An 11754-nucleotide genomic window follows, 5' to 3' on the forward strand; every position below is an offset into this window, starting at 1 on the left:
TACATTTTAAGTGTAATAAAACTAGTACTACATTTGTGACTTACACTTGAACACTTTTTTTCTCTCTCACTAAAATGCAATTTTTACATGGCAGCAGCTTAACAAACGCATAGGTATGGTGTTAAAAGTCACCCCAAACACCCTAGAAGGGGTAACCGCATTGTAACGTCCTGCTAGTTGCAGTCACCAGCTTGCCATTGTGCTGACAGAGTTTTCTGAGGCAAACACCACGATTTCTCCAGAAATGATATAAATGTAGTTGTGTTATTCTATCACAGTAGAGACAGTCATACAGCAGAGAAGCTGAAATCATTGAGCAGAGGATCTAACAGAAGCTGAGTCTGTGACAGTGTACTGTTATTCCTGGACCAGGACCTGGAACAGGGATATTTTTCACATTTATCTCTGTGTTCCTGGACAACTCCATGGAATAGTTGGAATTATATTCAATATCATCTGTCTCGCTCTGTGTGTATGAATAAAGCAGCCAGATTCCTCTGGATTTAAGCGTGTGTGTGTGTGTGTGTGTGAGAGAGAGAGACAGGGTCACATCACCAGTGGAGTCAGCTGTCTTAACTGCGTCTGTCAATCGAATCTGTTCCACTTTCAGGCTTGAACAGATGCTAAAACTAAGGACACTATTAACTGTCTTTATATTTACTTTGAAAGCTGAAGCTTGTGATTAAGGGGCGTTACATTTCGGACGCGTACTTGTGGTGTTCGGCCAATCACAATGCACTGTGCCAGCTGGCCAATCAGCGCAGACTGCGCTTGTCGGAAGGAGGGGCTTTGTAGAAAACGACGCGTTTGAGAGAGGCGGGGCATAGAGGACCTACAATAATGTACAGTATTTGAAAAATAATGTGCTTTTTGAACATTAAAGCATGTCAACATATTCTGATATACACCATACACCAAATAATGATCTTTAAAATAGCATCATATGACCTCATCATCATATTTCATGAAAATGATGTTCCGGTGAATGACGACGACTCATTTAATCTATTTAAACTCCGCCCCTTTCCTACTATCAACTGCATAGCTTGCATTCAGTTAGTGCCACGCCCACATCTCAACATCCAATCAATAACGGAAGCATAGAACCAAGTCCCGTCCTACATTTACTGTCTTTAATAATCAGTTTTACTCAGACAGATGAAAACGTGTCACTACTTCTAATACATTGCAGCTATTTTTCATGTAAACTAACTAACATACTACTTCCACATATGGATCGCAAAATCAGAGGTAATAGGAGCACACCTCTACCAATTGAAAGTTAATTAGTGAAATGTTTGTGGGTGTATGTATATATAATTAAATGAGTTTCTTAGAACATAATTCCATAATTCAGCGTCGTTAACTTCATATTACAGTTCTGCATTCTGACGGCTGCTTCAGTTCATATTCAGGAAATGTGATTTAAAAGGCAGACATAAATCATTTCTGAGTCTGAATGTCACGCAGCTCTGATTTGGAGGAAAAACATGAGAAATATCCAGTCCTGACATTAGTTCCTGTGCTGAGACGATTTGATGGCTCTGCTCTTAGTGACAGTGAAGTCTTCTGACATGCTCTAACGCTGACCGGGTTATCAAGCGAAAAATAGCATGAAGTTCAGAATGATTGTCTAAAAATGGCCTTTGAGATCAGCGTTTCAGATTGGTGTGTGATGTACGGCTTTTAAAGGGAACCGAAGGATCTGAGTGACTCGGAGGAGCTTCTGTAATAGTGTCAGTGAATCTGAGTGACTCTTGTAGATTTACTGCTTCTAGTTCTGCAGTTAACAGCTGGGAAGTTACAGTGTGTCCCAGAAACAAAAGATTTCTGTACTTAGTTTTTATCAGTAATGACAGGTCATAAACAGCCTAATTTATATTGATTTTCTGTTTCGTGTGGTATCACATGGGAAACTTGATAAATGAATTGGCACTGAACCTCATGTCAGTGAATTTTCTGCTTTCTTTGACTGTGAATCTCTGAGTGTTTCATCTTTTTTCAGAGTATGTGAGTGTTTGAGTGTCTATCCTCATATGGCTTTGGGCTCAAATACCCACTTCACAATTTTCTTTTTTGGCTCTCACGGTCAGTAATATTGGCATTTCCGTGTCACGCTAGTCTTTGAATACTCTCTAATCTGCGGCTGTTGCTGTTTCCACTCTGAAAGCCAAAAGTTTGTGTTTGTGGGGCAGTGTATATATAAATGCATATATACAGTGTATGTTTGTGTGTATATATACTACCATGCAAATGTTTGAGGTTAGTTTGTATTTACTTTTTACTTTAATGTAGAGATGCATTTATCAAGTCACAGCAGAAGACACTGTTGATGTTACAAATGATTTCTGTTACAAATAAAGGCTGTTCTTTTGAACTTTCTATTATTCAAAGAATCGTGAAAAATAAATGCATCACAGTTTCCATAAAACATTCAACATTGATAATAATCAGAAATGTTTCTTGAGTATATTATAATGATTTCTGAAGATCATGTGACACTGAAGACTGGAGTAATGATGCTGAAAATACAGCTGCAGATCACAGAAATAAATTACAGTTTAACGTGTATTCACACAGAAAACAGTTATATTAAATTGTAATAATATTTCACAATATTACTGTATTTTTGATGACATCCATATATGTGTACAGTGGCTCTAACAAGTATTTAGTACTTTAGCCACATTTACAAATATATGAATCATCACATCCTATAACACATTTAGAAAGAAAGTAGCATTTAACTTCTGTTTTTAATTTGAACTGTCCAGTTATCATTACACTGAGAAGTTAATGATATAATGATGCTCTTCTCATATGTTGCTGAAACTGACATCAAAACATCAAAAGTTTGAGAGCACATTGTTTTCCTGCATTGCACGAACGTGTTGGAGTGAACTGAAGCGGATGAACGTTTTGCATCTGATTTGAACTGCTGTCTATCAGCCGATGTCATGATGTGTCCTATTACTGATGTGTCATGACATATCTCCTCAGAGCTGGAACTGCTTCCCAATGCAAATCCGAAACACATTTTTGTGTTTATCCAGGCTGTCATGTAAGGCAAGCACAAAGCCCTTTTAATGAAGCTTGACGCTATTTTGTAGCCACTTCAGAAAACACCAGCAGATGAAGGAGTTCGCCCAAAGTGCGACATATTTCGCGCTTAGCTCATGCGTTTTCCGTGTTTGGATTTGGACAGTGAGTGTCCCTCGAGAGTTGGAGGTGTCTTCATAGACAGTAGATTTCAGTGTTGGCTTTGTATGAGGGGAAACATTAGACTCTGTTAATGTTTTTTTTTTTCTGATGCACAAGTTTTGATGGTTCTGTGCAAATAAGTGTAGTGTTTTTATCGGATTTGTTCAGGTTCCATTTGGGGTTTGATACCGTCTTTATAGTCCTCCAAAAGCTGCACTAGAAGCTTAAATAGAAACCAACTGCTCGTTGGGGTCACGACTGAGGACAAACGCTCAGATTTTTCCATTCGTTGCTGTTGATCATGTTGCTCTTGATTTGGACACTGTAATTCATTTCTTGTGCCTCCATATTCAGGTCATGTTCTTTGGTTCAGCGTTGGCTTTGACTGTGTCTGGTTAAAACTTGCCTTGACCAAAACCCAGTAGGATTTTTCCTCTGGCTTTGGATTATTGCAGAAAATAAACTCTTACCAATAAAAGTCTGAGAAGAGAGTCTTCACAAATGAACACAAAGTTGGTTTTGAAGCCTAAATAAAATCAACGCAAGTGAAATGCTGAGCTAGACTACAGAACGAAATAAGCTAAAGTCACATGACCTCACTGTCACCACCATTAAGCTTCCCACAATTCTTTCAGTACACATATGAAAACACAAATGCAGATATTTCTTATGAAACCTTCTGTTGAAACCTCCCATTGAAAATCTAGCCTCAAGATGAAAAAAACATTGAATCAAGTGGTTTAATCAATATCTTGATGTACAACGCTAAACCTGTTGGTTCTTTCACATCAAACAAGCATGTTTGAGCTTCTGTTTACCATATTTGATGAGCTCTATATGTAAATAAAAGCCTACATTAAATCTCTTCATCATATAAGGCAGAGTGATTGTTTGAATTTCATGATCTCTTTATGAACTCTCTGAAGCCTCTGAGTTTTTGTGGAATAGAAGTGAAATCAGATCTGTACAATGTGAAAATAATTGATCTCATAAGTATTCACCCACTTTGACAGCCTTTGTATGGGTTCTGAGAAGAACATTTCTTTGTATGGTACAGTGTTAATGGAGCTGACTGTGTTCTCTGCAGGAGGAGTGCTTCCTCAACTTGGAGGCTCCCATCAGCAGGGTTTGTGGGTATGATACGCCCTTCCCGCACATCTTTGAGCCCTTCTATATCCCTGACAAGTGGAAGTGCTTCGAGGCGGTCAAGCGTATGATCAACTACTAAAGCAAAGGTAGGTTCTTTTTTTTTTTTTTTTTAAATGTAACATCATTATTTAACCCTATTAATCCTGACATATGAAATACTACATTAACTCTTTCCCTGCTTGCCAGCCACGGCCAGCATTTTTGATCATTTTCACAAAAGTTTAATGGTACTCAGAATATATTGTTGTTTAAATATCTAAACATTCAATACATCAAAACAACGAACAGAGCGGCAGCAATAAAAATTAATTATTTTAGCTTCATGCATTTGTTTTTATCAACACTTGAATGTGGGTAAGTTTCATGAGAAAACTTAACAAAATGCTGAGAAAATGTCTGGATCAGATTCAGAATGATGATCAAAATATGGATGGAGTCGTTTCCATCAACACATCCAAAACTTCCTATACCACTTCCTGGATCGTCCTTTCATTCCGTAAAGTTAGGCAGTTGTTTGATGATCATTGTATTGTATATATGCATCTTCCTACATATGCAATCACTTGTTTATGCTTCTTCTTCGCCTGAGGTCTGATCCAGGCGTTCAGTACTCTTTCAGAAGATGCATAAAAGCGACTCCTATCGTATAACAGTGAAAACACAGAAAGCTGGAAAATTCCATCATTGGTGGGGAAGGAGTTAAACTGGATCTTTAAAAATAATAAAAAATTGCATATGTAGTTTTTTTTTTTTCAGTATAATATTTCATGCATCAGGCATTTATGGCTTATACACTCACTTACAGGATTATTAGGAACACCATACTAATACTGTGTTTGACCCCCTTTCGCCTTCAGAACTGCCTTAATTCTACGTAGCATTGATTCAACAAGGTGCTGAAAGCATTCTTTAGAAATGTTGGCCCATATTGATAGGATAGCATCTTGCAGTTGATGGAGATTTGTGGGATGCACATCCAGGGCACGAAGCTCCCGTTCCACCACATCCCAAAGATGCTCTATTGGGTTGAGATCTGGTGACTGTGGGGGCCATTTTAGTACAGTGAACTCATTGTCATGTTCAAGAAACCAATTTGAAATGATTCGAGCTTTGTGACATGGTGCATTATCCTGGAAGTAGCCATCAGAGGATGGGTACATGGTGGTCATAAGGGGATGGACATGGTCAGAAACAATGCTCAGGTAGGCCGTGGCATTTAAACGATGCCCAATTGGCACTAAGGGGCCTAAAGTGTGCCAAGAAAACATCCCCCACACCATTACACCACCACCACCACCAGCCTGCACAGTGGTAACAAGGCATGATAGATCCATGTTCTCATTCTGTTTACGCCAAATTCTGACTCTACCATCTGAATGTCTCAACAGAAATCGAGACTCATCAGACCAGGCAACATTTTTCCAGTCTTCAACCGTCCAATTTTGGTGAGCTCGTGCAAATTGTAGCCTCTTTTTCCTATTTGTAGTGGAGATGAGTGGTACCCGGTGGGGTCTTCTGCTGTTGTAGCCCATCCGCCTCAAGGTTGTGCGTGTTGTGGCTTCACAAATGCTTTGCTGCATCCCTCGGTTGTAACGAGTGGTTATTTCAGTCAAATTTGCTCTTCTATCAGCTTGAATCAGTCGGCCCATTCTCCTCTGACCTCTAGCATCAACAAGGCATTTTCGCCCACAGGACTGCCGCATACTGGATGTTTTTCCCTTTTCACACCATTCTTTGTAAACCCTAGAAATGGTTGTGCGTGAAAATCCCAGTAACTGAGCAGATTGTGAAATACTCAGACCGGCCCGTCTGGCACCAACAACCATGCCACGCTCAAAATTGCTTAAATCACCTTTCTTTCCCATTCTGACACTCAGTTTGGTTTTCAGGAGATTGTCTTGACCAGGATCACACCCCTAAATGCATTGAAGCAACTGCCATTTGATTGGTTGATTAGATAATTGCATTAATGAGAAATTGAACAGGTGTTCCTAATAATCTTTAGGTGAGTGTATAGTATGCTATAGTGAGGATAAGGAACTTAATTCATTCAGAGGAATGAGCAAAAATAGTTTGGTGCCGATGCTGATATACACAGTGCCCTCCATAAGTATTGGAACAGTAAAGACAAAATTGCTCTGTTGGCTGTGAAGTCAAGACATTTGCAAATATGATTAAAAGATTAATATGAGACAAAAATACAGAATGTCACATTTTATTATTAGCCATTTCAACACACAGATGTTTTACCAAATAAAAAGAACAGCACTTTTAGAGTTCATCCCACTCATTAATGAGAGCATAAGTATTGGGACAGTTGAACATAAGGCAGATATAAAAGATTAAAAGCTATTATTTAGTTGCAGATCCCTTGCACACAATCACAGCAGTGAGTCTGTGACCCATAGACATCACCAGACTCTTGGTCTCATCCTTTGAAATGCTTTTCCCAGCCTTTAATGCAGCCAATTCCAATCGTTGATTGTTTTGGGGAGTTTGAGAGATGAACAAATAAACGATCCTCAAAACCCTGAAGATCACTGATTTTTCTTAAATAAATGATGTCTGGATAATCAAGTAAAGCCAAGCTGCTTCAGTCCAGCAAGTGTTAATCTGGAAATATTACTAATAATATCTCAGCTATTCTTAAATTTATTTGATAAAAATCAGTTAAGATTTCAGAGCAAAAAGACATGTGAAGCAATTAGACTAAAAGACCTTTTACTTGCTACAGAACTTTAAACTATCGGTCAGACGACAGAAGGCTTGGAGTAGATTGTGTGTGACCGGTTTTTCAAAGTTAAACTGAATCAATATCAAGTACAGATTCATACATGCTCTTATACCTCAGATGTGTTCAGAAACAGTGTATCAGCGCTCTTTACTGTTTCTGGTAAGACCAGGCTGTTGTAAGACAGCGGTACTCCATTGCCAGATTCATGCTGCGTGCGTTCAGGCTCCAGGTTCAGTTTATTTTCACTTCAGTGTAATTCCAAATATATTTGGCTGTTACAGGTTATTACACAGTTGGGACACAGTCTGTAGATGCTGTTGCCATAAAACTGAAGTCATGTGATCCACAACAACTGCACACAGACCCAGAACTCAGCCGATTCTGTAAATATTTGAACCAGCATTTGAACTCTTTTTCTCGTTCACAGGCGACACAGATTGAGAACTCGTCTTCCTCTACATCACTGAACAAACCAGTCCATAACTCCACCATCACAGCTAACTGGGTTTCTACCTGTAGATGGGACCATGTTACCGGACGAGAACGTCCTTGAATGGTGTGTGTAGAGGATAAACGTGGTTTCTGAACACTAACATGTGGACTTCACACGGCTGCTGTGCTCTTCCGTCTGTACTCTCGCTGTTACCTGGATGTCACCATCTTCCGTTTAGTTTTTTGTTATTAAACTTTAATTGAAGCTGAATCTTGTGTGTTTTATTGGTGAGTTGCTGAATGTACCATCTTTGTTTGAATTGAATAAATCTCTCTTCTAAACCTAGCTGCAGCTTTACTGTGTGTTGTCGACAGAGACGGATGCTGAGCAAGACTTAAACCACAAACCGTGGACAGAATATAAAGATAAATCGGCGTCTTTCATTTTGGTGGTGTGTGACCGCAGCGGCTCGGTGCTGGGCGCGGCACTCAGATGACCTCAGGTTGAGTGTATTCTAACGTCCGTTGCGCTCGCACACTGTCATTACTCACTTAAGCATATTAAATCCGGCCCCAGTGATCTTCACACAGACGCTCGGCTGAGATCAGATCTACACTCCCCTCTGAGCTTCGTGTGAGGCGTGCTTCCTTCACGGAGGAATGTGCAAAACGTCAAATAACATAGATGACGGACACATGCTTGGGTGAACCTGTCAGCGATGGCTTTCCTAGACTGACAGATGTAATTAAGATCCATATGCAATACAAAATAACAACCAAGACAGTGGCAGACACACTGTTAACAAAAATAACATTTAAAGCACTTTTATGTGATCTTGCTTTTTTGATGGCTGCTTATCAAATTAATACAATTGATTAATAAATAGCCAATAAATTGATTGTTCCGAGCAGGGTTGCCAAGTCTGTGGTTTTACACTGCTTTACACTACCTTAACACCGTTGCCTTGGGTTGTTTTTTAGCTCACTGGTTAAAGTGATCTCTCCCTTAAAATTTTGACGAAGGGGAAAACCATGGAAAAAAACATGATTGGCTAGTTTGAATAGCAATTGGGCTGATTTTGAATGCAGACCTGGCAACCATGGTGAGTAAATGATGGCAATTTTATTTTTTAGGTAAACTGAAAATCATGCATTACAAGCAACCAAAGAAATACATTATCATCCAATTTAATTGAAGGCTCTAAACAGAATATTATTAATAAATACAAACCTAAAGGTTATGTAGTTAAATGAAGCAAGGACAGCCTTATTCAAGCATATTCAGCCTTGGCATGTGAACCGCATTTTCTCTCCATCTACTCCAAGATGGATTTCTGAAGTCCTTTGAAGGAAAACAAGATGGCGCCACTGTGTTCGGACACCATACAGGCCACTCCACTTAGATTTTGCTTTAATTTACTTTTTTACTTTTACTTTCTCTTTTTACACATTTCACGTCGGCACTATTCACCTATAACATAGAAACACTTTTGGACATTGGAAACCGCTACTCTAACCTGTTCCAGGACACTCTATCCACGAATCCATCGTGGCCTCTGGAGATTCTTCGGAACGCGGAGATAAACAATAACCCCCCGAGGCGAAGGATCAAGAAACGCGCTGGGATTCAAGACAGACTCAGAAAAAGGGCTCACAGTCCTCCTCTTCCGAGCATTCTGCTCGCAAATGTCCAATCCTTGGAGAATAAGATGGACGATCTTAGAGCCAGGATTAGTTTCTAACGGGACATTAAGGACTGTAATATCATTTGTTTGTCCGAAACATGGCTTTCGTCCTCGGTCCCGGACACTGCTGTTATGCCAAGTGATAACTTCTCTGTTTTTCGGATGGACAGAACAGCAGAGGCCGGTAAATCCAGGGGTGGAGGAGTGTGTTTCATGATTAACAAGAAATGGTATGATCCCAGGAATATCTCCATTCTGTTGCGTTCCTGCTCGCCTCATCTGGAACATCTTTCCATTACTTGCCGCCCATTTTATCTGCCCCGGGAGTTTTCATTGATCATAGTTACTGCTGTGTACATTACACTACAGGCAGACACCGGCTTGGCTTTGTCTAAACTTCACGATGTGCTCAGCGGCTACATTAACAAACATTCTGACGCTGCCTTTATCATCGCAGGAGACTTTAACAAAGCCAACCTCAAGCAGGTCATGCCGAACTTTCATCAACATGTATCCTGTCCAACTAGAGGACCGAACACACTGGATGATTGCTACACTCAGTTCAAGAATGCTTACAAAGCCCGCTCACTACCGGCTTTTGGCAAATCGGACCAAGCCGCCATTTTCCTCACACCGGAATACAAATAAAGGCTCGTTCAGGATCCCCCGGTGCAGAGAGTAGTGATGCACTGGTCCTCCCACTCAGAGGCTATGCTACAGTCGGCTCTTGATGACGTCGACTGGGACATGTTCCGGGCGAGTTCTTCTGACGTCAGCGAGTTCACTGATGTAGCATTAAGCTTAGTAAACACGCTAACCGAGCAAGCTACAGAAACAATAACTATAAGGACATTCTCCAATCAGAAACCGTGGGTGGATAGAACAATCCGTGCTGCGGTTAACACACGAACTGCCGCTTACAATGAGGCTCTTCTGACCGGGAATATGAGCAAGTACAAAGCATCGTGCTATGCTCTCCGACGCGCAGTAAGAGCCGCTAAACACCGATACATAGAGAGAATTGAGTCTCATTTCCAGCTCAATGACTCTCGACGGATGTGGCAGGGACTGAGGACCATCTGTGCCTTCGGAAGAGGTGAGAGCAGATCCATTGCTGGCCGACGAGTTAAACATCTTCTACGGCCGCTTCGACTGCAACGACGGCGGCGCGTCTCTGCCGTCCAGCGCGTCAGGAAGCAGCAGGCAGAGCAGCGATGATCCTGTAATCACCGTGTCGGAGGATGAGGTTCGGAGGGTGCTAAAGAAAGTGAACGTCAGGAAAGCAGCCGGACCTGATGGGATAACCGGCTGTGTTCTGAGGTCCTGCGCTGATCAGCTCGCTGGTTTGTTCACTTCTATCTTTAATGAGTCCCTTGCTACCTCCGTGGTTCCCACCTCATTCAAAAAATCCATCATTATCCCTGTGCCAAAGAACAATAAACCCTCTTGCCTGAATGACTATCGCCCTGTTGCCCTCACATCTATAGTCATGAAGGTTTTTGAGAGACTTGTAAAGAGCCACAATTGCGCCTCCATACCTGATACTTTGGACCCTCTTCAGTTTGCCTATCGCCCAAACAGATCTACGGACGATGCCATCTTAACAGGTTAAGAAAGCCAGGCAAAGACTGTACCACCTGCGACAGCTGAGGAACTTCAGGGTCTCACCAGCAATCCTGAAAACGTTCTATTCAGGGACCATAGAAAGTGTATTGACTCAGTGCATCTCAGTGTGGTATGTAAACAGCTCCAATCAGGACTGCAAAGCACTACAGAGAGTTGTGCGCTTAGCTGAGCGCATCTCAGGGTCTGCTCTCCCCTCTCTGCAGGACATCTACCTCAAACGCTGCAAAAATAGAGCTGTTAAAATCATCAAGGACTCTAATCACCCTGGTAACCATCTATTCACTTTGCTTCCATCTGGTAAGCGCTTCCGTAGCCTGATGGCAAAAACTGAGAGACTTAGGAGGAGCTTCTTCCCCCAGGCCATCAGGCTCCTAAACTCTAACTCTGTGTCATAACATCACTTGACTCCATGTAAATATCACTATATCAATAAGCTATTCATAATTTTTCTCTACCTCATATTGCTGCTATTTAAATACCCTGTACAACGTTTTTGCACATTCCTCTTTATTACTATTTAAGTCAACAACATACTGACCTGCACATTTATATTTATATTTTTTATCTTTTATTTTTTCTACTTTTATTTTTCTTAATATTGGTATTCTATATAATTGCACTGTCCTTGAAGCGGACCTGACTTACATTTCACTGTTGGTTATACTCTGTATAATTGTGTATGTGACAAATAAAAATCTTGAATCTTGAAAAGTTCTTAAGTCATTTTATGCTGTCTGTAAACATCAGATGGTTGATCATGAATATGTGGCCTCTGAGGTCTCATACTGATAACAACCTTCAGACATTCCTAGACAATGCATTCAACTCTAGACTGTAGCTGGATCTTGACTTTTGATAATTTCCTGAATAAGAGCTACAGTATCTTACATGAAACTAAAGCGTTTGTGGTAACACTTTCTATGAAGC

At 40.6% G+C, this 11754-nt stretch overlaps 1 protein-coding gene across 1 annotated transcript in view; it reads left to right on the top strand.

Moving 5' to 3' along the window:
• LOC306887421 (2-oxoisovalerate dehydrogenase subunit beta, mitochondrial-like) overlaps positions 1 to 7861 on the top strand; it is a 69091-nt gene extending 61230 nt beyond the window's left edge. The window contains exons 10-11 of the mRNA XM_079445119.1: positions 4289 to 4436; positions 7512 to 7861. Coding sequence (XP_079301245.1) covers positions 4289 to 4429 — 141 coding nt within the window. The 3' untranslated portion in view covers positions 4430 to 4436; positions 7512 to 7861. The remainder of the gene's footprint in view (positions 1 to 4288; positions 4437 to 7511) is intronic.
• The last annotated feature ends 3893 nt before the right edge of the window (positions 7862 to 11754 follow it).

This window comes from Barbus barbus (genome assembly GCF_936440315.1).
Source record: "Barbus barbus genome assembly, chromosome: 21".
NCBI classification, from domain to species: Eukaryota; Metazoa; Chordata; class Actinopteri; order Cypriniformes; family Cyprinidae; genus Barbus; species Barbus barbus.